The sequence below is a fragment of the Hyla sarda genome, chromosome 4 (genome assembly GCF_029499605.1).
Source record: "Hyla sarda isolate aHylSar1 chromosome 4, aHylSar1.hap1, whole genome shotgun sequence".
NCBI lineage: Eukaryota > Metazoa > Chordata > Amphibia > Anura > Hylidae > Hyla > Hyla sarda.
This window is the reverse complement of record NC_079192.1, coordinates 129,014,995-129,041,370: the sequence shown is the minus strand read 5'-3', so window position 1 is coordinate 129,041,370 and position 26,376 is coordinate 129,014,995. Positions and strand designations below refer to the sequence as shown.

Here is a 26,376-nt window from a genome sequence, read left to right as displayed (position 1 = left end):
TGGGACAGGTAAAGAGTACAGAACATGTAATACCTCCCTGTACTGTAGTGGGCGCTACCAGACACCAACACTTCAGTAATACAGGTGTTTTAGCGGTAAATTGCCCATTCTGATTGGTCAGATCTTCCAGCCATTGATGCGTTTCACAGATCTGGACTGTCCGTAGCATTGTATGTTGAGTCTGGTTTCAACTTACAATGGTCCAGAAAAGACCATTGTATGTTGAAACTATTGTATGTTGAGGCCATTGTACGTTGAGGGATCACTGTATTTTTTTCCATATAGATCCATTCAAATGAACATACTGGAAACCTGATGGATCTCATTAGAATCAATGGGGTTTGTTGGGCTCCATTGGTGTTGCATAGTGGACTGACCAGCTTACTGCTATATGCAATGGAGGTTCTGAACTGAGTATCCAACAAAGATCTCATCCTTAGTCTTATATGGCTCTGTAAATGGTAAAATAAAAGCGAAGTGGAAAAAATGTAACAACCACAATGGAAACCTGCTGCTTCCTTGAGAGGTTAAAGAGTAAAATGATACAAAACATACATTTAAAATTGATACAAACATAAAGTGCGATCTACCTTTAAAAAGGTAGAGAAAAGGGGAGACTGGCAGTGATGCCCACTGTAATAGCTGGGATCAGAGTAACCTGTTGTACCAGATGATTAACCCCTTAACTATGTTCTTCAGTGATCCCAAAAGAAGTTTATTGGTGGAAGCATTCCAAAGCCTCTAGAAAGGCTCAAATGTCTTGATCAAAGGCTTATAAAACTCCCGAATATAAAGTGTGATATAATGTCTGCTGTCCAGCACAGGAGTTACTCAAGGGTTAATGTGGGGCGCAGACCCCTCTGTGTTTATAGTCATAAGGTGACCGGAGCAGTGCGAGCTGTCTGGGGGGAGGCGGGGGGAGGACTGGGAGACATGAGGTGAGGGGAGGGACCTGCAGCCGGATCCTCCCCCCTCCAGCTGGCTCCCTGTCATCTCCAGTGCCAGGACCTGTGCGGGCACCGGCTTTGCGCCCTCTTCGTGCCCATGGATTACACGGGGGCGGCACAGGCTGCGGCGGATAAACTGCTCTCCTACCGCAAGGACCAGGACGGATGGAGACTCTGCAAGAAAACTGTAAGGACGGTTGGAGGGACTACACCTCCCAGCATGTCCTGGCTTATTATAAGGCTCTGAGGGCATGGGAGTGGGGGTGTCACAGCAGAGGGCTCTGTGGTATATCGGGGTATAAGAGGCGGCCGGGTGTGAATGACGCCCATCTACTATTACAGAAACTCAGCTCATCCTTATAACCGCAGCCATTGGGTAATAAGAGTGCATGACATCTGCATCACCGATACCGTGCACTGCCTGCTGCTATATACTGTGTCTGGTCATTGTGTCTGGCTGGATGTGTATCTATCTCCTATCTATCTATCTATCTCCTATCTATCTATATATCTCCTATCTATCTATCTATCTATCTATCTCCTATCTATCTATATATCTCCTATCTATCTATCTATATATCTCCTATCTATCTATCTCCTATCTATCTATATATCTCCTATCTATCTATCTATCTATCTATCTATCTCCTATCTATCTTATAATCTATATATCTCCTATCTATCTACCTATTTATCTTACACCTATTTGTGTATCCCATCCAGTTCCTTATTGGCTCAAATGGGGCACAGCACACAGGCACCCTGAGTAACTGGGGGCAACCATGCAGGAAGAAAAATGTGAAAGGGAGTACAGCCCAGCACAGTACAGCATTCCCTTCATCTTTGTGATCGGTGGTGGTCTGCACAGTACAGCATTCCCTTCATCCTTATCTGTCATGGTCTGCACAGTACAGCATCCCCTTCATCCTTATGATCGGTGGTGGTCTGCACAGTACAGCATTCCCTTCATCCTTATGAACTGTCATGGTCTGCACAGTACAGCATCCCCTTCATCCTTATGATCTGTGATGGTCTGCACAGTAAAGCATTCCCTTCATCCTTATGATCTGTCCTGGTCTGCACAGTACAGCATTCCCTTCATCCTTATGATCTGTCCTGGTCTGCACAGTACAGCATTCCCTTCATCTTTGTGATCGGTGGTGGTCTGCACAGTACAGCATTCCCTTCATCCTTATCTGTCATGGTCTGCACAGTACAGCATCCCCTTCATCCTTATGATCGGTGGTGGTCTGCACAGTACAGCATTCCCTTCATCCTTATGAACTGTCATGGTCTGCACAGTACAGCATCCCCTTCATCCTTATGATCTGTGATGGTCTGCACAGTAAAGCATTCCCTTCATCCTTATGATCTGTCCTGGTCTGCACAGTACAGCATTCCCTTCATCCTTATGATCTGTCCTGGTCTGCACAGTACAGCATTCCCTTCATCCTTATGATCGGTGGTGGTCTGCAGAGTACAGCATTCCTGTCATCCTTATGATCGGTGGTGGTCTGCAAAGTACAGCACTCCCTTCATCCTAATGATCTGTCATTGTCTGCACAGTACAACATTCCCTTCATCCTTATGATCGGTGGTGGTCTGCATAGTACATCATTTCCTTCATTATGAACTGTCATGGTCTGCACAGTACAGCATCCCCTTCATCCTTATGATCGGTGGTGGTCTGCACAGTACAGCATTCCCTCCATTCTTATGATCTGTCGTGGTCTGCACAGTACAGCATCCGCTTCATTTTTATGATCAGTGGTGGTCTGAGAGGTTGGATGCCAATGATCATCAAGTAATGGCACATCTTGGCAATATATCAACACTTTGAGATAGGAACCTCTCTTAATATCACCTCTTCCACCCCTTCCATACATGTCACCCACTAAGGCTGGGATGCTTCCAGCTTTCACATCAGGTGTATACAGTAGCACAGGCGCAGATCTATTTGCAGGCAGCTGTAAGTGAGATCTGTAGGGCCGATAGCATCATGAATATTATTTTCCGAGGGATTTTAATAGTAATATTGAGGGAGATTTATCAAAACCTGTGCAGAGCAAATGTTGAATAATTGCCCATAGCAACCAATCAGATCGCTTCTTTTATTTTTGGAAAGGATTCTAAAAAATGAAAGAAGCAACCTGATTGGTTGCTATGAACAAAGGGTCTACTTTTCTTCTGAACAAGTTTGATACATCTCCCTAATTTTTTTAAGGGAATCACTTTCATGCTGGCTTTACCGTGAGATTGGTCCCCGGTGGCTTCTCTCTGCCCCACCAGCTCTACCAGCAGAGTAGACAGAAGCCATCGGGGATCACCCCAATGTCTCGTGGTTCCCTTGAAAGAGTTGTAATGCAATTGTGTAATGTAATAGTTAAAGTAAAACCAGTAATAGGAATTTAATAGTTAAAGTAAAACCAGTAATAGGAATGTAATAGTTGCAGCAAACCAAAGCCTCCTGTTAGTATCTTTTACGGGGTCATAAACCCCGTTATATGTAGGTGAATCATTGTCACATGATGATTTTTACGGGCTCTGGAGCCTGGCACTTTAAAGAGTACCTGTCATCAACTAAAACTTTTTATTTGTTCTTCATCAAGTAAAGTTTTGCATATTTGCAATTTATCTTGTTTAAAAATAATCACTATTTCCATGTGCTTTTTATCTTTGAAATTGTGTCCACTAGGGGTCTCTGTTCTATCTATCTCTGCAGTCCCCGCATAGACTTCAGACTTGTGCTGGACTGGCACAAGTCCAAAGTCTGGAAGTGAGAGTGGGGTGGGACATGAGCGCTGCCCTGCACAGCTCTCGCTGCCTGCCTGGCTTTATCAAAACAGTTATTCTGTGCACAGCAGGCAGGACGGCTCCGATCTCCTTTTTCTCTGTATGCCTTGTGCTGTGCATAACAGAGAGGAGGGGCATGACAGCCTGCCTGTCGTGATTGGCTCCCTGTCCTATATGCACTCTGGAGCCCTAGCGAAGGGCGGAAGTGTTACTCGGCAGACTTCAGCTGACATCACACCTGCCGGGTAACGCCCCCTTGATCCCGAGAAAGCTCACAGGCAGTGAGCAAGCCTTGTAAAAGCATTACAAAGGAAATACAGAGCGAAATTGAAAAACTAAAACTGCTGGGGACAGCTAATGAAGAGGGGAACATAACAGCACACAATAGAATATACACAATACACATGGTGGCAGGTACTCTTTAACAATATACATCAAAACAAGCCAGGTAGAGACTATTTGGCATTTTTTTCTAGATAGAAATAGAAAATAAACATAAAAAGCAAAAACTTTGCTAATTTCTGGATATGTTGGGTAGATGCCTGCTGAGATTTATCAAACCTTGACAATATATATGACCTATTATTTGTAGGTCTGGTATAGAATGAGTGTACTAAACATTTTGAGAAATGAAAATATTATAAAAAATTTAGAAACTAAATCTCTCCCATTTTATCTTTAAAGGGGTACTCCGGCCCTAATACATCTACAAAGGATAAGGCATAAGATGTCTGATCGCAGGGGTCCCACTGCTGGGGACTTCCGCAATATGTTATTCAGCACCCACCTTTGCGAGCTCTCTGCAGCGCTGGAGGCTTTGAGTGTGCAGCTTGACGATCACGGGGTGTCACGCCCCCTCCCATAGACTTGCATTGAGGGGACGGGGCCTACGGGGGTGGAGTCCTGATGTCACGATACTCTGGCCCCGTGGTCGTCACGCTGCACACTCGAAGCCTCCAGCGCTGCGGAGAGCTCGCAAAGGTGGGTGATGAATGACAGATTGTGGGGGTCCCCAGTGGTGGGACCTTCGCGATCAGACATCTTAACCCCTGTCCTTTGGATAGGGGATAAGATGTATTAGGGCTGGAGTACCCCTTTAAACTGCAGTTGTATGGAGCTGGACACAGACCTGGGGACCTTAGATGTTGGTTAGATCTATAATCTGATTCCCAATATATATTTGGGAATGAGTAACAATAGCTAGATATTGCAAAGGTTTATTTCAGTCACTAGCCATTGAAACAAATTTTTAAATAAATAAATATTTCAGTAGTATAAAGGGGTATTCAGCCCATAGACATCGTATCCCCTGTCCACAGGATTTGGGATAAGATGTCTGATCGTGGGGGTCCCGTGATCCCCCCACGATCTCCGTGCAGCACCCTGCATTCTGTGCCGGGTGCTGGTCCAGTCTCAGAAAAACTGGGTTTCCGAAACAGAAACGCGATGAAACGCCACGCCCCCTCGTGATGTCACATCATGCCCCCTCCATTCATGTCTATGGTTGGATAGGGGATAAGATGTCTATTGGCAGAATACCCCTTTAAAGTGTTGTGTATTTTCTCTATAGGGTGACGTCGCTGTCTACTGGAGGCCATCAACTGAATTCACTGGCAACGTGTGAGTAATGAAGTCTACATACAGTCATGGCCGTAATTTTTGTCCCCCCTGAAATTTTTAAAGAAAATTAAGTATTTCTCACAGAAAAGGATTGCAGTAACACATGTTTTGCTATACACATGTTTTTGCTATACACATGTTTATTCCCTTTGTGTGCATTGAAACTAAACCAAAAAGGGAGGAAAAAAAGCAAATTGGACATAATGTCACACCAAACTCCAAAAATGGTCTGGACAAAATTATAGGCACTCTTTCAAAATTGTGGAAAAATAAGATTGTTTCAAGCATGTGATGCTCCTTTAAACTCACCTGGGGCAAGTAACAGGTGTGGGCAATATAAAAATCACATCTGAAAGCAGATAAAAAGGAGAGAAGTTCACTTAGTCTTTTCATTGTGTGTCTGTGTGTGCCACACTAAGCATGGACAACAGAAAGAGTAAAAGAGAACTGTCTGAGGACTTGAGAACCAAAACTGTGAAAAAATATCAACAATCTCAAGGTTACAATTCCATCTCCAGAGATCTAGACTTGTCTTGTCCACAGTGCGCAACATTATCAAGAAGTTTGCAACCCATGGCACTGTAGCTAATCTCCCTGGGCGTGGATAGAACAGAAAAATTGATGAAAGGTGTCAACGCAGGATAGTCTGGATGGTGCATAAGCAGCCCCAAACAAGTTCCAAAGATATTCAAGCTGTCCTGCAGGCTCAGGGAGCATCAGTGTCAGTGTGAACTATCCGTCGACATTTAAATGAAATGAAACGCTATGGCAGGAGACCCAGGAGGAATCAACTACATTTTGCCAAAATTAACTTGAGTAAGCCAAAATCCTTCTGGGAAAACGTCTTGTGGACAGATGAGACCAAGATAGAGTTTTTTGGTAAAGCACATAATTCTACTGTTTACAGAAAACGGAATGAGGCTTACAAAGAAAAGAACACAGTACCTACAGTGAAATATGGTGGAGGTTCAATGATATTTTGGGGTTGTTTTGCTGCCTCTGGCACTGGGTGCCTTGAATGTGTGCAAAGCATCATGAAATCTGAGGATTACCAACGGATTTTGGTTCGCACTGTACAGCCCAGTGTCAGAAAGCTGAGTTTGTGTCCGAGATTTTGGGTCTTCCAGCAGGACAATGACCCCAAACATACATCAAAACGAACCCAGAAAGGATGACAACAAAGCACTGGAGAGTTCTGAAGTGGCCACAATGAGTCCAGATCTAAATCCCATTGAACACCTGTGGAGAGATTTTAAAATTGCTGTTGAGAAAAGGCGCCATTCCAATAAGAGAGACCTGGAGCAGTTTGCAAAGGAAGAGTGGTCCAACATTCCGGCTGAGAGGTGTAAGAAGCTTATTGATGGTTATAGGAAGTGACTGATTTCAGTAATTTTTTCCAAAGGGTGTGCAACCAAATATTAAGTTAAAAGGGTTCTCCGGTGCTTTCGCATCTTATCCCCTATCCAAAGGATAGGGGATAAGATGCCTGATCGCGGGAGTCCCGCATTATTGCTTCATGTTTTTGGAAACTAAAATGACAAATAGCCTGAAATCAAAACAGAAAGCAATTGTCTCCACATGAAATCTGTACATCTTATGGTTGGTGTGACCAATCCATTACTCAATATTCATAATTATGTCTTTTATATTTAGATACAAAGGAGAAGGTTTGGTGGCTGGTAAACCAGAAGATGTTTGGGAATGTTTAAAACCAGAGCCTGGTGGCCTGAGAGTGAAGTGGGACAATAATGTGCAGGATTTTCAGCTCCTAGAAACTGTTACCAATGTAAGTATAGAAGAGTCAAATACCGGGAGGTCGTGTGGACTTTGTGGACTGTGTGATAATTCATAACTGCCAGTGCAGTCAAAACTACCCCACTAACTTGATGGACTTCAAAGCGGCACTCCAGGGAAGTATATATATATATATATATATATATATATATATATATATATATAAAAAGCTCCAAATCCTCCACACTATCTGGATATATTCCCTGTAAACCATCCTGCCTGATATACTTGACTCCTTTGGCCCCTGTTGTCTTCTCTGGCTGCTTGCAATTCTTTGCTATCCCTCCCTCCCCTTTCCTACATCTTTCAGCAATCATTGCAGCTCTGCTCTGCCAGTCAGCTCACTCTATGAGAGCAGGCTCCACCCTCCTGCTCTGCGCAGCAGAGATAGATTCAGTGTCTGATTGGCTGAGGCTGCACACACCTCTCAGTTTATAGCACTAAAGGTAGCATCACCCAACAGTGCAGGGCACATGGTCTGTGTCTCTCAGAAACGTGGGGGCTGCTTTCAGAGGGATTTTGAACATAGACAGAGTGAATGGCTGGATGATGTAATTCCCTTTATGCATGTTAGTGACAATTGGGAAACTGCTCTATATAGCTAATGAATGATATTTAAACAATTAAATAGGTTGATGAGAGGGAAGGGAGGGGCTATGGGTTTACATTTCTAATATTTTTACTACTTAATGGGGTACTGCAGTGAAAAATAACTTATCCCCTATACGCTAGGACCCCCCACAATCACCTGAATGGGCCATGACTCTCCGAGGAGCACATGCTCTCGGTCTCTTCTGCACTCCCTTAGAAAATTAATGAAGTGTGTGCTGACCCAGCACGCGCTTCTCTCAGAGAGCCAGGGCCCGTTCAGCAGATGGCAAAAGGGCCCCAGCGGAACCCCCCCCCCCCCTCCCCCGCTATCTGACACTTATCCCCTATCCTGTGGATAGAGGATAATTAACTTTTCGCTGCATTACCCCTTTAAAGGGTCACTCCAGGCAAGACTTTTTTTTTTTTTTTTTATATGACCACAGGTTCTCTTTAAAATATTCATTATATTATAACATGTGGGGTTTTTTTTGGCCAACATTATGCGGTGATGAATTTCATAGTATGTTTTTCGGGAACAAAGCTCCAAATCTCATTATTTTAATGGTACCTACCTTTAAACCACGAACATTATCAAATTAGAGTTATTATCATTCATTATCACACTAGAAATATGTTATTTTGTCTTCTTTAGGACATCACTATTTGCCGAACAGTGACACCAGCAGCAGCCATGGGCATTATATCTCCTCGAGATTTTGTAGATGTGGTAATGATCAAGAGATATGAGGATGGTTCAATAACGTCTAATGGTGAGTACACATCTGTTTGTGATGCCATCATAGTTATGTGCATTGTACATTTACTTTGTCTTTTGAGATTAAATAGTCTTCTGTTTTCTTCTTTTCACATAAAAACAGGCACTTAAATGGTCATTGTTGTTTCAACAAACTTTGCATGAATCAAAAAAAACTAAAAAAACTTTGTACTATATACAATTATCAGAGGGAAATGTTTCTTTCTCCTCTTATCAGACTGCTTTTCTTTTCCTTTGATAAACTTTCATTCACTCTAAAAAAAAGTATGTGTGTGTTTACAGGAAGGACTAGCAGCTCTTGGAGGGATTGGGTTATATGCTGCCCATACATGAATAGGGAGGGGGTGCAGTGGGAGGGGGGATGTGGTAAGAGAGCCAGAAGTTGCAGATAATTTAAAGAGGCTATTTAATAGCTTACTGTGAGTATTAGATCTCACCCCAGGTCTTAAAGAATATCTGACAGCTGTTCACTTGCACTAAACCCAGTATTTTGGCTTATAGTGCAGATGAAGAGCTTTAAAATGAAGGGTAACTTACATTTTTACGTTAGGTATTTCCATAGTTCTACTTGTTACAAGGTCCTTGCCTTTGCGCTCCAGTGCACATTTGAGGCAGGGAGCCAGCTTGCGCAGCTCCCCTGCCTCATCATAATTGCGCCCCCGGGCCGCCACCTTCTGTGAAGTGAGAGCCGGGTGTAGCGAGGGCAGAGCGCTCTTCCCCCCCTTTCTGACTCTCGTCTTGAAAGGGGGCGGGGCAAAATCATAACACTGATGAGGCAGGGAAGTTGCGCAAGCTGGCTTCCAGCATTTAATGCGCGCTCGAGCACAAAGGCAAGGGTCTTGTAGCGTGCAGAACTATGGAAATACCTAATGTAAAAATTTAAGTTACCCTTCATTTTAAATCTCTTCAACCAAACTATAACCCAATATACATGGTTTAGGGTGCGTTCACACGGCCGTTTGCCCCGTTCCGTTTAAAAAAAAAAAAAAACGGATAGAAACGGCTGATCAAACGGGTATCAGTTTTGAACCGTTTTTTAATCCGTCTTTTTTTTTTTTTTTTTAAGTATGAAAAATCAGCCACCTACAAACTCCTGCAGCCAAGACTACTACTACTCCCATCATGGAACAGACTTGTTTCCATGGTGGGAGTAGTAGTTCCTGGCTGCCGGAGTCTTCTGGCGGGGTGGGGAGGCTACATTAGTGCTTGTACTACTACCCCTATCATGGAACAAAGTCTGTTCCATGATGGGGGTAGTAGTACAGGGGCTGAGGGATTGATCGCACCGGGTCTCACTTTTGAGACCCGATCCGATCAGAAGTTATTAAGCAAGGGAGCGGGCGGCACAATGTATTTTACTTTCATTTTTAAATTCCCTGTGGGGAGCTCTGAATGGCTCGTACTGAGGAGCCAATCAGGGCTCCCTGCAGGGATTTTAAAATGGACAATGTATATTAAAAGCGCTGTGGGGGGCAAGATATATAGCGCTATATATCTAGCCCCCCCCCCCAGCGCATTTATAAAGAAATAACCCCCACCAGCGCCAAAAATATATTCCCCTGCCAGGAAATTACTACTCCCATCATGGAACAGACTTGTTTCTATGATGGGAGTAGTAGTAGTCCCACAACACTGTAGGAGTCTGCTGATGTCACCTTTTCTGAGCATGCTCAGATGTAATTACGGATATTTTAAACCCGGGTGCAAACGGATGACATTAAAGGTTCATCCGGCCATAGACTTCAATGTTAAAATTATGATGTCCGTGTTTTCTTCCGTTTTTTTCACGGAAGAAAAAATACTTCATGTGCCGTTTTTTTCTTCCATGAAAAAAACAGAAATGAGTGCAAACGGGTGCACACGGATGTAAACGGATTATAAAAATATCCTATTGACATGAATGGGATTTTTTAAAAACCGTTTTTTAATCCGTTTACAGTCTGCAAAAACGGAACTGAAATGGGGATAAAAAAACGGGGACAGACGGCCGTGTGAGCAAGCCCTTAGTGTGGGTGAACAGCTGTCAGATTGTCTTTAATTCACTGCTTATATGCTAAGTATGGCACTAATATCCTGCTGCTGCTTCCTCTCTTCTGTGGGTGCAGTATATGGGAGACATCATAGCATTATAGCTACTAGTCTTCAATTACTAGCTCCAGAAGAACTTAATATTGAATCCTGCAGAGCAGAAATCTGATGGAAGATTCCATTTACGTGTTATATAATGGCCAGAAATAATGCTACACCTCATGTACACAGGGCAGCTTATCAATAAAAGTCAGCTGAAATAGTAGGTTTACTTTAACCGTTTGCCGTCTAAAGATGAGTCGGCTCGTCCGATTTGAGCCTGCGCCATATCAGCCGGCCCCCAGCTGATTCCTGTTGCTGGGGGCCGCCGTTAATAGCCAGCATGCGGCTATTAACCATTTAGATCGCAGCTGTCAAAGTTTAAAGCGGCGTCTGAAGGGACATTTAAACCATCCCTGGAGGTCCAGTGGGGTAGATCTCCCGACCATCCCCCCCCCCCGCCCCGCAGCGCGATTCCGTGGGGGCAATCCACTATGGAGGTAGCCGCACCTCTCCTGCTGTGGCTGTTCCTGCTCTGTGATTGATAGAGCCTGGCTGAACCAGGCTTTAACAATCAGGTGCAGAGCACACAGATCAATGTGGTTCTATAGAAACACCCATTAACCCCTTCCATATTAAAAGTTTGAATCACCCCCCCTTTTCCCAAATTCCATATAAAAAATATATAAACATAATAATAATAAACATATGTGGTATTGTCGCGTGCGGAAATGTCTGAACTATAAAAATATAATATTAATTATACTGCAAGATCAATGGCATACACATAAAAAAATTCCAAACTCCAAAATTGCATATTTTTGGTCACTTTGTATACCCTAAAAAAATGTATAAAAAGAGATCAAAAAGTCCCATCAAAACAAAAATGGTACCGATAAAAACTTCAGATAACGGCGCAAAAAAATAGCCCTCATACTGCCCCATATATGAAAAAAAAAAAAAAAGGTATAGGGGGTCAGAAGATGACAATTTTACACGTACAAGTTTTGGTGCATGTAGTTATGATTTTTTTTTTTTAAGTAGTGAAATGGGTCTGTATGTGCAAAATTGAAAGCGTTTCAATTTGATTTTTAGAAGGTGATGAGGAAAAAACAAAAGTGGAAAAACCTTGCGTCCTTAAGGGGTTTATGTTATTTTACTCCTGTTTTGGTGGTAACAACAGGGGCAGTAGCATGTTAGAAGGGAGAAGGTGCAGCATCCTAAACTAGGCGTGAGATCTTATGGTGTTAACATAACAGCTTCATTCCTGGATCAGTAGTAATTCGGCAAATTGTTATCTAGTTATAATAACAAATAATGCAGTGAAAAAAAAATTCTTAATAATAATTTTTGTTGTTGTTGTTGTGTTTCGGTATAAAATATATTATCACTTATTTTGTTTATTGTTATAGCAACAAATGTTGAGCATCCTAGCTGCCCTCCCCAGCGACACTTTGTCAGGGGGTTTAACCATCCTTGTGGCTGTTCCTGTGTCCCTGTTCCTGGGTAAGCAAACTAAAAATTTTAACGCTATTTTTGGTGTAAAAATGTACAACTTTTTTTGTAAATCGTTGATAAATTGTTTTATAAAATTAAATATTGGTTTATGGTTTATTTTACAGATTTATATTGTTATGTGATATATATATATATATATATATATATATATATATATATATATATATAGCCCCCCAGAGGAGAGCAGCACACCTGTGGTGTGTGGATGCACGAGTGCAAGCTGCTTGAGGACCCCGGATTCCAGTCCAAAACAATATAGTGGCGAATGAGCAGCAGCACTCCAGAAATGTGAAGCAAATGGTCTTTATTCAGACGACAACGTGTGCGACGTTTCAGCTTGCTCACCAAGCCATTGTCAAGCGCTGTATAATGGGTTGGTGAGCAAGCCGAAACTTTGCAGACGTTGTTGTCTGTATAAAGAAATAAAGACCACCAATTGCTTCACAATTCTGGAGTGCTGCTGCTCATTCGCCACTATATATACATATATATATATATATATATATATATATATATATATATAGGCTATTGGAGGTTCATATGGGAGGTCCAAGTTTTGAAAGGGGTTTCATACAAAATTTGGCTGGTGTTGCCACTCAAATTCGCCAACATTACATATTTTTTTTATTTATTTGTGATATATTTATAATTCAATAAGGCCTTTCTCCTTTGCTATGTGTGGTTACATAGACTTATTGTGCAGTTTAAATACTGTTTTGTAATAATTATTAATATTCACTAACACACCGGTCATCATATATAGCTCAATTTACTACGCTAGTCAGGAATTGTAACATTTAAATTTGCCATTTAACAACAATAAATATAAGAACAAAATGCATGAATCAGATGATGAAGCAAAGAATGGTTAGAACTGATTGAAAAAAATAAAAATAAGTATATATCAGGAATTCCCCAGTTACACTTGAGGTTTTCGAGCTGATCGCCCATCATGGAGATGCAGCAGAATAAACAGTCACTAAAGCATTTGGGGAACATGTCATTTCTACATCCTTTATCATTAACATATTAATGAACGTGCAGATTTTCCGGACAATTAACACTTGGAGGGTTCTATCACTATAATTCAGATTTAGTAGTACTATGGATTGAGTGTCAGCTGATATTTACTACTATATGTTTTACTGTTATTCATCTCCACTAGTCAACATGGCAATAAAAGTGAATGTGTTTAATTTGTTGCTATATTGCATAGTATGTACTTTTTAGCATATTCTTAATGCCAGGCATTTGTCATTGTTGGAACGTTGTACTTGTAAAGCTACCTATAGATATTAGGTGGGGGACTTTGCCATGGCCATTGGTTAGCCTCATAGGAGTTGTTTTAGGACAGTGATCCCCAAACTGTGGCCCTCCAGATGTTGTAAAACTATAACTCCCATCAAGCCCAGACAGCCAGCGGCTGTCTGGGCTTGCTGGGAGTTGTAGTTTTGCAACATCTGGAGGGACACAGTTTGGAGACCACTGTACTATATGATTGGGTGACCATGCAACACAAGCTCAGTTTGGGTCTGCTAGAAGGGGGGGGGGGGGGGTTCTTTACTGTGGCTAAAAGAGAAGTGAGGTAACTTCTTTACAATGTCCATATACCCTAATAGAAAATGTGCACCCCAAATTAAACTCTGCTCAATGCTTGAACATGTGCCGTCCTTGTACCATCATATCCATGCCCTCGTGCCTCAAGGGGCAGTGCATTTTGTGGCCACATAGACATGACATCATAGGGAAGGCAAATATGGACAGCAATGAGCAGGGGCAGAATCATGTCAAGACATATACACTACTCAAAAAAATGTAACTCCAAGTCAATGACACTTCTGTGAAATCACACTGTCCACTCAGGAAGCAACACTGATTGACAATCAATTTCACATGCTGTTGTGCAAATGCAACAGACAACAGGTGAAAATTATAGGCAATTAGCAAGACACCCCCAATAAAGGAGTGGTTCTGCAGGTGGTGACCACAGACTACTTCTCAGTTCCTATGTTTCCTGGCTGATGTTTTGGTCCCTTTTGAATGCTGGCGGTGCTTTCACTCTAGTGGTAGCATGAAATGGAGTCTACAACCCACACAAGTGGCTCAGGTAGTGCAGCTCATCCAGGATGGCTTATCAATGCGAGCTGTGGCAAGAAGGTTTGCTGTGTCTGTCAGCGTAGTGTCCAGAGCATGGAGGCGCTACCAGGAGACAGGCCAGTACATCAGGAGATGTGGAGGAAGCCGTAGGAGGGCAACAACCCAGCAGCAGGACCGCTGCATCCGCCTTTGTGCAAGGAGGAGCACTGCCAAAGCCCTGCAAAATGACCTCCAGCAATCCACAAATGTGCATGTGTCCACTCAAACGGTCAGAAACAGACTCCATGAAGGTGATATGAGGGTCCGACGTCCACAGGCGGGGGTTCTGCTTACAGTCCAACACCGTGCAGGATGTTTGGCATTTGCCAGAGAATACCAAGATTGGCAAATTCGCCACTGGCGCCCAGTACTCTTCACAGATTAAAGCTGGTTCACACTTAGCACATGTGACAGACGTGACAGAGTCTGGAGATGCCGTGGAGACCATTCTGCTGCCTGCAACATCCTCTAGCATGACCGGTTTGGTGGTGGGTCAGTAATAGTGTGGCATTTCTTTGGGGGGCCACACAGCCCTCCATGTGCTTGCTAGAAGTAGCCTGACTGCCATTAGGTACCGAGATGAGATCCTCAGACCCCTTGTGAGACCATATGCTGGTGCGGTTGGCCATGTGTTCCTCCTAATGCAAGACACTGCTAGACCTCATGTGGCTGGATTGTGTCAGCAGTCCCTGCAAGAGAAAGGCATTGATGCTATGGACTGGCCGCCCGTTCCCCAGACCTGAATCCGATTGAGCACATCTGGGACATCATGTCTCGCTCCATCACCAACGCCACGTTGCACCACAGACTGTCTAGGAGTTGGTGGATGCTTTAGTCCAGGTCGGGGAGAACATCCCTCAGGAGACCATCCGCCACCTCATCAGGAGCATGCCCAGGCATTGTAGGGAGGTCATACGGGCACGTGGAGGCCACACACACTACTGAGCCTCATTTTGACTTGTTTTAAGGACATTACATCAAAGTTGGATCAGCCTGTAGTGTGGGTTTGCACTTTGATTTTGAGTGTGACTCCATATCCAGACCTCCATGGGTTAATAAATTTGATTTCCATTGATAATTTTTGTGTAATTTTGTTGTCAGCACATTCAGCTATGTAAAGACGAAAGTATTTCATACGATTAGTTCATTCATTCAGATCTAGGATGTGTTATCTTGGTGTTCTCTTTATTTTTTTGAGCAGTGTAGATAGGTACCTTGGGCCGAATTTATCATTGCCGGTGTAAGCACAGAGTGACAAAGTTGCTCAAATTTTGTGTGCAAAAGTATTAGAGCGCAAAAGGGGTTGTTTGTGCCAAAAAAAATAAAAATGTTACCAACATTTGCCGCTGGTGCAGGGAATGATAAATCCCCCCCTTTATTTATTTATTTTTATGTCAATTTTATTATGTTTTAGAAAAGTCCATTATTTGTACTACTAGCATTGTTTCTTATTATGTTTTTATTTGTATTCCTTTCCCATCTTCTAAACACGTTGGCCTTGTTGAAATAGCAAGTCCTGCCGGTGCTAGGGCCAGTCGAAAATGCGCCTTAGGGGTATATTCACACAGCGGAATTTCCAAGCAGAATCTATGGGAAAAATTCTGCTTGGAATTTCCGTTGCAGCAGAGTCCCATTGTTTTCATGGGGATTCTGCTGCACCGCACAAACTTCAATCAGATGTTTCCGCCACAGAAATTCTTTGATTCCGCTATCCGCCTAAAGAATGAACATGTTCATTCTTTCAGTGGAATCTACTCGGAAATGCATTGCTGTCTATGGAGACGGCGCCGGCAGCACATGCTATTTGCAGAATATCCGCCCTTGTTTTTTCCGGGTGGACATTCTGCAGATTTTCTACCATGCAAACTCTGTTATTTGCATTAGAGAATCATACTTGTTAAAAAAAATGATAATTTTTTGTTGATAATAATATTTACAGTTTTATAATCGTTGTTTTGTTATATAAAATTACTAATGTTATGAAATTTATCATTGATATTCCCTGTGTTCATCTTCCAGGGAACCTGAGAAAACGCAAGTATTAAGTTTCTTCCAGACGGATCTTAGTGGCTACCTCCCGAAATCTGTGGTGGAATCTTTTTTCCCTTACAGCATGACTCAGTTTTACAACAATCTCTCAAAGGCTGTCAAGTCATTGAATGTATGACACACAGAGCACTGCCCATTGTAGATAAATATTCTACTTGGAAGAGGTCAAGGAATTGAGGAAGAACGTACAGCGTTTACACTGTTACAACCTTAGAAAGGCGCGTCGGTAACTGCACTTGAGCTGTACCCTATAGTTACATTTTAAAAAATTCTATGCATATTTATTTTTTTCATTTGCATAGTAGAGCAACTATTTTAGGCTGCTTTCACACTATGAAGTTCACCCGTTAATAAACGTATGTTATTATGTATTATTAACAGACGTTTAATAACGGGTGAATTAAGGGATGCTACAAAACATCCGTCATGTACCGGACACCGGACGTTTTTACACCTCTGCCTACAGACTCCCACAGCCAGGACTACTACTACTCCCATCATGGAACAGACTTGTTTCCATGATGGGAGTAGTAAATCCCTAGCAGCTGGAGTCTGCAGAAAGCTGGGGAGGCTACATTAGTGTTTGTACTACTACTCCCATCATTGAACTGAGTCTGTTCCATGATGGGGGTTGTAGTACAGGGGCTGAGGGATTGATCGCACCGGGTCTCATTTCTGACACCCGATGCGATCAGAAGTTATTAAGCAGGGGAGCGGGCGGCATGCTCCGCAACCCTGAGATCACGATGTATTTTTTACTTTCATTTTTAAATTCCCCACGGGGATCCCTGAATGGCCGGTACTGAGGAGCCAATCAGGGATCCCCCTGGGGTTTTAAAAATGGACAATGTGAGGGAACATATGTAGAATAAAAGTGTTTATTGGGGGGCATAGAGCGCTATATATCTAGCCCTCGCCAGCGCATACTGTGACCACGCCAGCGCGCTTATAAGTATATATCTATACCCCCGCCAGTGCATTCTGTGCCCCCGCCAGCGCGTTTATAAGTATATATCTATACCCCCTGCCAGCGCATACTGTGGCCCAGCGCATACTGTGTGCATTTGTCCTAATTTTCTATTGCAGCTATATGTGACAACCATACCTATCAGAATGTATTCAGCAGCGGCCCGGCCAGATGATCCTGACAGATATACTATTCATGCATAGCGCCGGCAGCTGCATATGTATATAGATGTGCTGGGGGGCAGACATATAGCGTTATCTGCCCCCCCACAGCGCTTCTATATACATATACAGCCGCCGTGATATGAATGAATTGTATACCTGTCAGGATCATCGGCCGGGTGGCTGCTGGATTCGCTCCTGACATATATACTTGTCATATATAGCGCATTTGTGCAGCGTTATATATGACAAGTATATATGTCAGGAGCGCATCCAGCAGCCACCCAGCCGATGATCCTGACAGATATGCAGCTGCCGCTCTATGAATGTCATATATAACGCTGTACAAATACGCTATATATGACAAGTATATATGTCAGCAGCGCATCCAGCAGCCGCTCGGCCTATGAACCTGACAGATATACTATTCATTCATATCGCGGCGGCTGCATATGTATATAGAAGCACTGTGGGGGGCAGATAACGCTATACGTCTGCTCCCCCAGCATATCTATAGACATATACAGCTGCCGGCGCTATGAATGAATAGTATATCTGTCAGGATCATCTGGCCGGGCCACTGCTGAATACGTTCTGATAGGTATGGTTGTCACATATAGCTGCAATAGAAAATTAGGATAAACGCGCTGGCGGGGTCACAGTATGCGCTGGCGGGGGCTAGATATATACTTGTAAATGCGCTGGCGGGGGTCATATTTTTATTAATGCACTGGCGGGGCTAGATATATAGCGCTCTATGCCCCCCCCCTATAAACACTTTTATTATACATATGTCCCCTCACATTGTCCATTTTTTAAAACCCCAGGGTCATCCCTGATTGACTCCTCAGTATCGGCCATTCAGGGATCCCCGCTGGGAATTTAAAAATGAAAGTAAAAAATACATTGTGATCTCAGGGTTGCGGACCATGCTGTCCGCTCCCCTGCTTAATAACTTCTGATCGCATCGGGTGTCAGAAGTGAGACCCGGTGCGATCAATCCCTCAGCCCCTGTACTACAACCCCCATCATGGAACAGAGTCTGTTCCATGATGGGGGTAGTAGTACAAACACTAATGTAACCTCCCCAGCCACCGGCAGACTCCTGCAGTGGGGAATTACTACTCCCAGCATGGAAACAAGTCTGTTCCATGATGGGAGTAGTAGTAGTCCCTCAGCACTGCAAGAGTCTACTGATGTCACCTCTTCTGAGCATGCTCAGTAAAAATAATGTCCGTTATAATAACGGGCATTAACGGGTGTATTTTCTAACGTATGTTGGCCATAGACTTCAATGTTAAAAAATAACCTACGTTAATAGACCCGTTTCTTGTGACGTGCGAAAAATTTGTGCATGTCCCGTTATTTCTCCCGTCACAACTAACGCACGTTAGTCATGACGGGCTATAACGTGTGACAAAGGGTAAACGAAAAAAGCCATTTACTTGAATGGGGTTGTTTAACGTGTGTTAATAATTATGTTTCAAACGTACGTGTATTAACGGGAGAACCTCATAGTGTGAAAGCAGCCTTACAATGAGTGTCTGTTGTAAATGTTTTTAATATTAAGATTAATTTAGTATCAAGATTAATTAGCCAAAGTATGCTAAGGACACAATAAAAAATATTTAATAAGATTCTTGTGCAAAGCCATTTGGACAGACATATTCGGTGTGGAAAAGCAACATCTCTATTGCAGATGAGCCTACATATAGTGCCAAACCCATAATTAGCATCTGGGAGCTGGGAAAACATCGCTATGTTCAGGTATATATGCACCAAATTTGTAATAACACACACAACCTGAGGACAGGTGAGGTGCTGTTTTTGGAAGAACAACATACACAGAGGACCTAAAAATGACCATGGTTAGAATATACTGTTTTTTGGCTTTTAACTTTTTTATTTGTTCGGTATTCTCACTTCCATGCATGTTTCACTGCTGCACAGTGTTTTTTTTTACTTATGCTGGATGACCCTATGACTGTGGTCTCCAAACTAGGGACCTCCAGCTGTTGCAGAACTATAACTCCCAGCATGCCCGGACAGCCAAAGGCTGTCCTGGCATGCTGGGAGTTGTAGTTTTGCAACAGCTGAAGGTCCACAATTTGGATCCTTTAATCAGTTTAATGTAACCTATGTTTGCTATGAGCCAGTGTTTTTCTATTTTTCAAATTAGATATTGTTTACTATGTCAATGTTCTTTTATAAGGCTAAAGTTATTGCTTTTGCCAAGAAAATATTTCTTATGGCAAACAACAGGGTGACTGAGAATTATAGGGAGCCAGTCCAAGAGCAAGTAGAAAATGTACTTTGACTGCTTTCTGATTGATGTCAGACAACTCTGTAAGCATACTCCTTTTGCAATGGGCATTTATGCTTTAAATAGTAGTGATGTTTGACACTGTTTTATACCCTTTTCAATTAATGTAAAAAAATAAATATATAAGGGGAACCCCTCCCCCCACCTTGATCTCAAAAGGGGCCTGAGTACATGTGCTGAGTGCTTTGTTTTTCAGCTTTGGGTACAAGGTATCTGAGGTTTTTGGTTCGTTATATCAAAAGTTATTCCACTACATGTATCCCATGTGCCTGCCTTGTTATGAATGGAATGGTTCTTGGTTATGTCCCACAGTGTTCCTCAGAAGCCTGGGTCATGCATGCTCAGTTGGTTTTCCTGTTCACCATCCCTGTGAAGTGCCTCTTCTGCTCTTTCAGTTTGCCTGACACAAGCACAAGTATTGAAGAGAAACATTTCTCCTCTCCCATGCTGTCACTTCACTTTTCTGCACTGTCAGTTTCCCTGACCCTCTGTCTGACAGCCTGATATTGTATATTATGCTACATAGACAAGTTTCAGCAGTAAAAAAAAAAGTGGTGGGGTGGAGGATGACATTCTGCTTCTTCCCCCCTTCCCCCTTGTTTATTGCCAAGACTTGTTCATACATCACAATATGCAATATTAGGCTTCTGGACGGAGGATCAGGGAAACTGACAGGGCAGAAGAGTGAAGTGACAGCCTCGGGGATTGTTTTTCTTCAGTACTTAGTGTTTGTATCAAGCAAACCAACAGAGCAGAAGAGAGGTGCCACACGGGACAGGGAACTTGAAAACCAACTGAGCATGCGTGACCCAGACTTCTCAGGAACACTATGGGATATAACCAAGGACAGCAACATTCATAACAAGGCAGGCACATGAGCTACAGGTAGGGGAATAACTTTTGATCAAGACAATACAAAAAATTATGGCTAATATTGTTGTCTCAGCAAACACTATGGGGCAGATTTATCAAAACCTGCCGAGAGGAAAGTTGCTGAGTTGCCCATAGCAGCCAATCAGATTGCTTCTTTCATTTTTCAAAGGCCCTGTGAAAAATAAAAGAAGCAATCTGATTAGTTGCTATGGGCAACTGGTCGACTTTTCCTCTGCACAGGTTTTGATAAATCTTCCCCTATATAATTACATATGTTACAATTTGTGAGACAACTCCTTTCAGGAAGTTTTACCAGAAGTGAATACAATATCATTATTAACAAGGAAAGCAAATTTCACCAACCACTTTAAAGTAGACAATTTTTATTCAATATTACAGAATCACAATTATTTACATATCTATCATATACCCACAAAGTTAATAGAATATTTACAAAAACTGCATATTGCATAGATTTAGACTAGGATTTATACAAACTCTTTGGCAGAAGCTTTAAAGAGACTGTTCCCAGATTTGTGCTGCTCTATCTGAGGACACCATAAACCTGGTGGCAGGGACTCAGAGTAAAACACGTTATTACTTTTTTCTGTAGGTGCTGCATATCTGATGAAATCGCTGTTTACCACTGCAGGCTACTGAGCGTGTCCGCAATATTCATGAGTGGATGCTCTGACCCGCCCTCTGACCAGTGACTGGCAGCGCTTTGTCTGTGACCAGTATTGACAGAACGCTGCCAATCACTGGTGGACGGGCCAAAGCGGCGGCTCATGAATATTACAGACTACAGAGCACATGCTTAGTAGTCCATAGTGTTAAATAGCGATTTAGTCAGTAATACAGCGTTTTACTCATGGTCCCTGACACCAGGTTCCTGCTGCCCTCAGATTCCCTTTAAACCTACTGTTTCCTAAACTCCTTCACATTAAAGCTCTTTTTACCAAACTATATGAATAAGTCATTTTAGTTGTCTAGTAGAAGTGAGACACCTATTGACTGTCAAGTAATCATAATAGAACTTAAAGTAGAAAGTTACTCTGCAAAAAACTATCACTGGGTTAAGTAAATGCTGTCATTAAAGCGAGCTCGTCTGGTCTCTGAAGCATCTTCTCCGAAAACTTGTACCATTCTGCTATTATTACTTTAGGAAATGTGAATAAATTAACAACCGCAGAGACTCAAGCCATGCTCCTCACATCGGGAGGTGTTTTGTATATGGACCTGAGGAAGGCGCAAGTGTGCTGCGAAACTCGTTGTTCCAAGCATTCTACATTACTTCAATAAATCGTTAACCATTCATGTAACTTATGTGGTAACATAATACGAGAAAAGTAAAGCAGCGCCTCCAACAAAGACCTGTTTTCTTCTAGTTCTCCATTTGTTTGTTCCACCACCCTACAACCAGTAGATGGGTCGGCAGTGCAGTAGCTGGTTACATATCTATGGCTTCAATAGAATTGTGCCGATCACCTAGCACATCCACCCCAGATGAGTGCAGACTTGTGGTAAGGTAGTAGGGTCACCAGAATCCCTGTACTACTACATGAGGGAGTGCTCCTCTTCTTTTTGATTTCTCCCATTTGATTTTTGTGATAAAGTAACACTCACTGGGTAACACCCACTTTCCAGGAGGAAAAAAAGCACAGAGAAAAGCTCAGAAAAAAAGCACAATACAAATTTATACAGAGACTCCAGACTGTTTCATGAAAAATGTAAGCATTATCTAAAACATACATGTCAGGAAAAATAACACCTGGGTACTTTTATATTATAACATACACAATTCAAAAAGTTCAAATCCACACAGTTGAGCTTAAAGAGAACCTGGCATCACTTCTATGCTGCCTGAAGACATTGGGGCAGTCCCTGTGCATATTTGCTGTTGCATATCTTCCTACCTAATTAAGTCAATGGGTAGAATCCACAGCTGATTTTGCTATAAAAGAATATGCAGCAGCGAAATACGGCACGCGTGACCCAACCCTTAGATGTTGTACATCTTGGCAAAACGTTAACCTTTATAATATACTTTATAAGAATATTTTATTTCCTTTTTATTGAGTCAGGGCTTATAAAACCATGGCTTATTCCAAGCTGAAGCACAGGCACGGACAAAGTCCAGTAAGTGAGGGTGGGCTAGTACTCCTCTGTGCTCTCTCCTGTCTGATAGGACTCCTCTGTGCTCTTTCCTGTCTGACAGTACTTATCTGTGCTCTCTCCTGTCTGATAGTACTCCTCTGTGCTCTCTCCTGTCTGATAGTATTCCTCTGTGCTCTCTCCAGTCTGATAGTACTCCTCTGTTCTCTCTCCTGTCTGATAGTACTCCTCTGTGCTCTCTCCAGTCTGATAGTACTCCTCTGTGCTCTCTCCAGTCTGATAGTACTCCTCTGTGCTCTCTCCTGTCCGATAGTACTCATCTGTGCTCTCTCCTGTCTGACAGTACTCCTCTGTGCTCTCTCCTGTCTGATAGTATACTCCTCTGTGCTCTCTCCAGTCTGATAGTACTCCTCTGTGCTCTCTCCTGTCTGATAGCACTCCTCTGTGCTCTCTCTTGTCTGATAGCACTCCTCTGTGCTCTCTCCTGTCTGATAGCACTCCTATGTGCTCTCTCCTGTCTGATAGTACTCATCTGTGCTCTCTCCTGTCTGATAGTACTTCTCTGTGCTCTCTCCTGTCTGATAGTACTCCTCTGTGCTCTCTCCTGTCCGATAGTACTCATCTGTGCTCTCTCCTGTCTGACAGTACTCCTCTGTGCTCTGTCCTGTCTGATAGTATTCCTCTGTGCTCTCTCTCCAGTCTGATAGTACTCCTCTGTACTTTCTCCTGTCTGATAGCACTCCTCTGTGCTCTCTCCTGTCTGATAGCACTCCTCTGTGCTCTCTCCTATCTGATAGTACTCCTCTGTGCTCTCTCCTGTCTGATAGTATTCCTCTGTGCTCTCTCCTGTCTGATAGCACTTCTCTGTGCTCTCTCCTGTCTGATAGCACTCCTCTGTGCTCTCTCCTATCTGATAGTACTAGTCTGTGCTCTCTCCTGTCTGATAGTATTCCTCTGTGCTCTCTCCTGTCTGATAGTACTCCTCTGTGCTCTCTGCTGTCTGATAGTACTCCTCTGTGCTCTCTCCTGTTTGATAACACTCCTCTGTGCTCTCTCCCGTCTGATGGGTTTCCTTTGTGCTCTCTCCTGTCCTATCATATAGAGGAGTGCTTGCCCACCCTCACTTACTGGATTTTGTCCATGCCTGTGCTTCAGCTTGGACAAAGCCATGATTTTATAAGCCATGATTTCTATAAAAAAATAAAATATTCTCATGAAGTATATTGGAAAGGTTAATGTTGTGCCAAGATATACAACATATAAAAAGTTTTTGCATCTGACAGTGCTCATTTAAGGGAACTTTGTGAAATTATCACCTAATACATTGGGATGTTTCTGACCCAAGATTCCCAACACAGTGGCACATGCAGTTTATTATCTACTGTAGAAGAAGGTCATTGTCACGCTTCGGCTTCCAGGTAGTGGATCCTCTGTGCCAGAGAGGGATTGGCGTGGACCGTGCTAGTGGACCGGTTCTAAGCCACTACTGGTTTTCACCAGAGCCCGCCGCAAAGCGGGATGGTCTTGCTGCGGCGGTAGTGACCAGGTCGTATCCACTAGCAACGGCTCACCTCTCTGGCTGCTGAAGATGGGCGCGGTACAAGGGAGTAGGCAGAAGCAAGGTCAGACGTAGCAGAAGGTCGGGGGCAGGCGGCAAGGTTCGTAGTCAGGATGGGTAGCAGAAGTTCAGGTACACAGGCTTTGGACACACTAAACGCTTTCACTGGCACAAGGCAACAAGATCCGGCCAGGGAGTGCAAGGAAGGAGACTAGATATAACCAGGGAACAGGTGGGAACCAATTAAGCTAATTGGGCCAGGCACCAATCATTGGTGCACTGGCCCTTTAAGTCTCAGAGAGCTGGCGCGCGCGCGCCCTAGAGAGCGGAGCCGCGCGCGCCAGCACATGACAGCAGGGGACCGGGACGGGTAAGTGACCTGGGATGCGATTCGCGAGCGGGCGCGTCCCGCTGTGCGAATCGCATCCCCAACGGCCAAGACAGTGCAGCGCTCCCGGTCAGCAGGACTGACCGGGGCGCTGCAGGGAGAAAGACGCCGTGAGCGCTCCGGGGAGGAGCGGGGACCCGGAGCGCTAGGCGTAACAGTACCCCCCCCCTTAGGTCTCCCCTTCTCTTTGTCCGGTAACTGCCTCCCCTGGGATGAGGACACCTGGAAAGAATGGAAGGTTTCCTCAACGGCAGGCAGTACAGCAGGAGTGGGAATGGGGAGGGAGGGCAGAGGGCGAGGCCTGGCACGGAGCAGTGTGACACCAGGACGGGGACCATGGGGAGGCACAGAGGCCTGCCTGACGGGACTGGGAGGGGGGGAGAGGCACTTCCTGTGGCAGGCAGAGTCCCAGTTCCTGATCTCCCCGGTGGTCCAATCAATGGTGGGGGAATGAAGCCGGAGCCAAGGCAGACCGAGGAGGACCTCAGAGGTACAGTTGGGGAGAATGAAGAATTCAATCCTCTCAAGGTGGGGTCCAATAGACATGAGGAGGGGCTCTGTGCGGTAACGCACGGTGCAGTCCAATCTGGCTCCGTTGACCGCGGATATGTAGAGCGGCTTGACGAGACGGGTCACCGGGATGCTGAATTTATTAACAAACGACTCCAAAATAAAATTTCCAGAGGCACCGGAGTCCAAGCAGGCCACGGCTGAGAGGGAGGAGTTGGCTGAAGAAGAAATCCGCACGGGTACCGTGAGACGTGGATGAGCAGACTTGGAACCAAGAGACGCCACACCCACGTGAGCTGGGTGCGTGCGTGCGTTTCCCAGGCGTGGAGGACGGATAGGGCAATCCACCAAGAAATGCTCGGTACTGGCACAGTAAAGACAGAGATTTTCTTCCCTGCGGCGATTCCTCTCTTCCTGGGTCAGGCGAGACTTATCCACTTGCATGGCCTCCTCGGCGGGAGGCCCAGGCGTAGATTGCAACGGATACTGTGGGAGAGGTGCCCAGAGATCTGAGTCTTTTTCCTGGCGGAGCTCTTGGTGTCGCTCAGAAAAACGCATGTCAATGCGGGTAGCTAGAAGAATGAGTTCTTGCAGATTGGCAGGAATCTCTCGTGCGGCCAGCACATCCTTGATGCGACTGGATAGGCCTTTTTTAAAGGTCGCGCAGAGAGCCTCGTTATTCCAGGATAATTCTGAAGCAAGAGTACGGAATTGTACGGCATACTCGCCAACGGAAGAATTACCCTGGACCAGGTTCAACAGGGCAGTCTCAGCAGAAGAAGCTCGGGCTGGCTCCTCGAAGACACTCCGGAGTTCAGTGAAGAAGGCCTGGACTGTGGCTGTGGCAGGATCATTGCGGTCCCAGAGCGGTGTGGCCCAAGACAAGGCCTTTCCTGAAAGAAGGCTTACTACGAACGCCACCTTAGACCGTTCTGAAGGAAACAAGTCCGACATCATCTCCATATGCAGGGAACACTGAGACAAAAATCCACGGCAGAGTCTGGAGTCCCCATCAAATTTGTCCGGCAGGGACAAGCGGAGGCTAGGAGCGGCCACTCGCTGCGGAGGAGGTGCAGGAGCTGGCGGAGGAGATGGTTGCTGCTGTAGCAGAGGCAGAAGTTGCTGTAACATGGCGGTCAACTGCGACAGCTGCTGTCCTTGTTGGGCAATCTGCTGCGATTGCTGAGCGAC

The 26,376-nt window shown here is 44.1% G+C and overlaps 1 protein-coding gene across 2 annotated transcripts; it reads left to right on the top strand.

The window, feature by feature from the left end:
- The first annotated feature begins 911 nt into the window (after positions 1–911).
- On the top strand, positions 912–16,907 carry STARD5 (StAR related lipid transfer domain containing 5). 2 transcript variants are annotated; one of them, XM_056572127.1, is made up of 6 exons: positions 912–1,134; positions 5,311–5,360; positions 7,014–7,146; positions 8,398–8,515; positions 12,000–12,093; positions 16,261–16,906. In XM_056572127.1, the coding sequence occupies exons 1-6, from the start codon at positions 1,045–1,047 to the stop codon at positions 16,406–16,408; spliced, it is 633 nt and encodes a 210-aa protein (XP_056428102.1). In that variant the 5' UTR covers positions 912–1,044; the 3' UTR covers positions 16,409–16,906. The 2 variants fall into 2 exon arrangements, with proteins under 2 accessions (XP_056428102.1, XP_056428103.1); XM_056572128.1 differs by lacking the exon at positions 912–1,134 and adding an exon at positions 1,150–1,323 and having other exon boundaries at positions 16,261–16,907.
- The last annotated feature ends 9,469 nt before the right edge of the window (positions 16,908–26,376 follow it).

Bases quoted from the DNA above. Each gene is read 5' to 3' on its own strand.
- STARD5 (XM_056572127.1), top strand. From the start codon at position 1,045: ATGGATTACACGGGGGCGGCACAGGCTGCGGCGGATAAACTGCTCTCC. The intron at 7,147-8,397 runs GTAAGTATAGAA...TGTCTTCTTTAG, and splicing joins TCCTAGAAACTGTTACCAAT to GACATCACTATTTGCCGAAC. The intron at 12,094-16,260 runs GTAAGCAAACTA...TTCATCTTCCAG, and splicing joins TCCTGTGTCCCTGTTCCTGG to GGAACCTGAGAAAACGCAAG.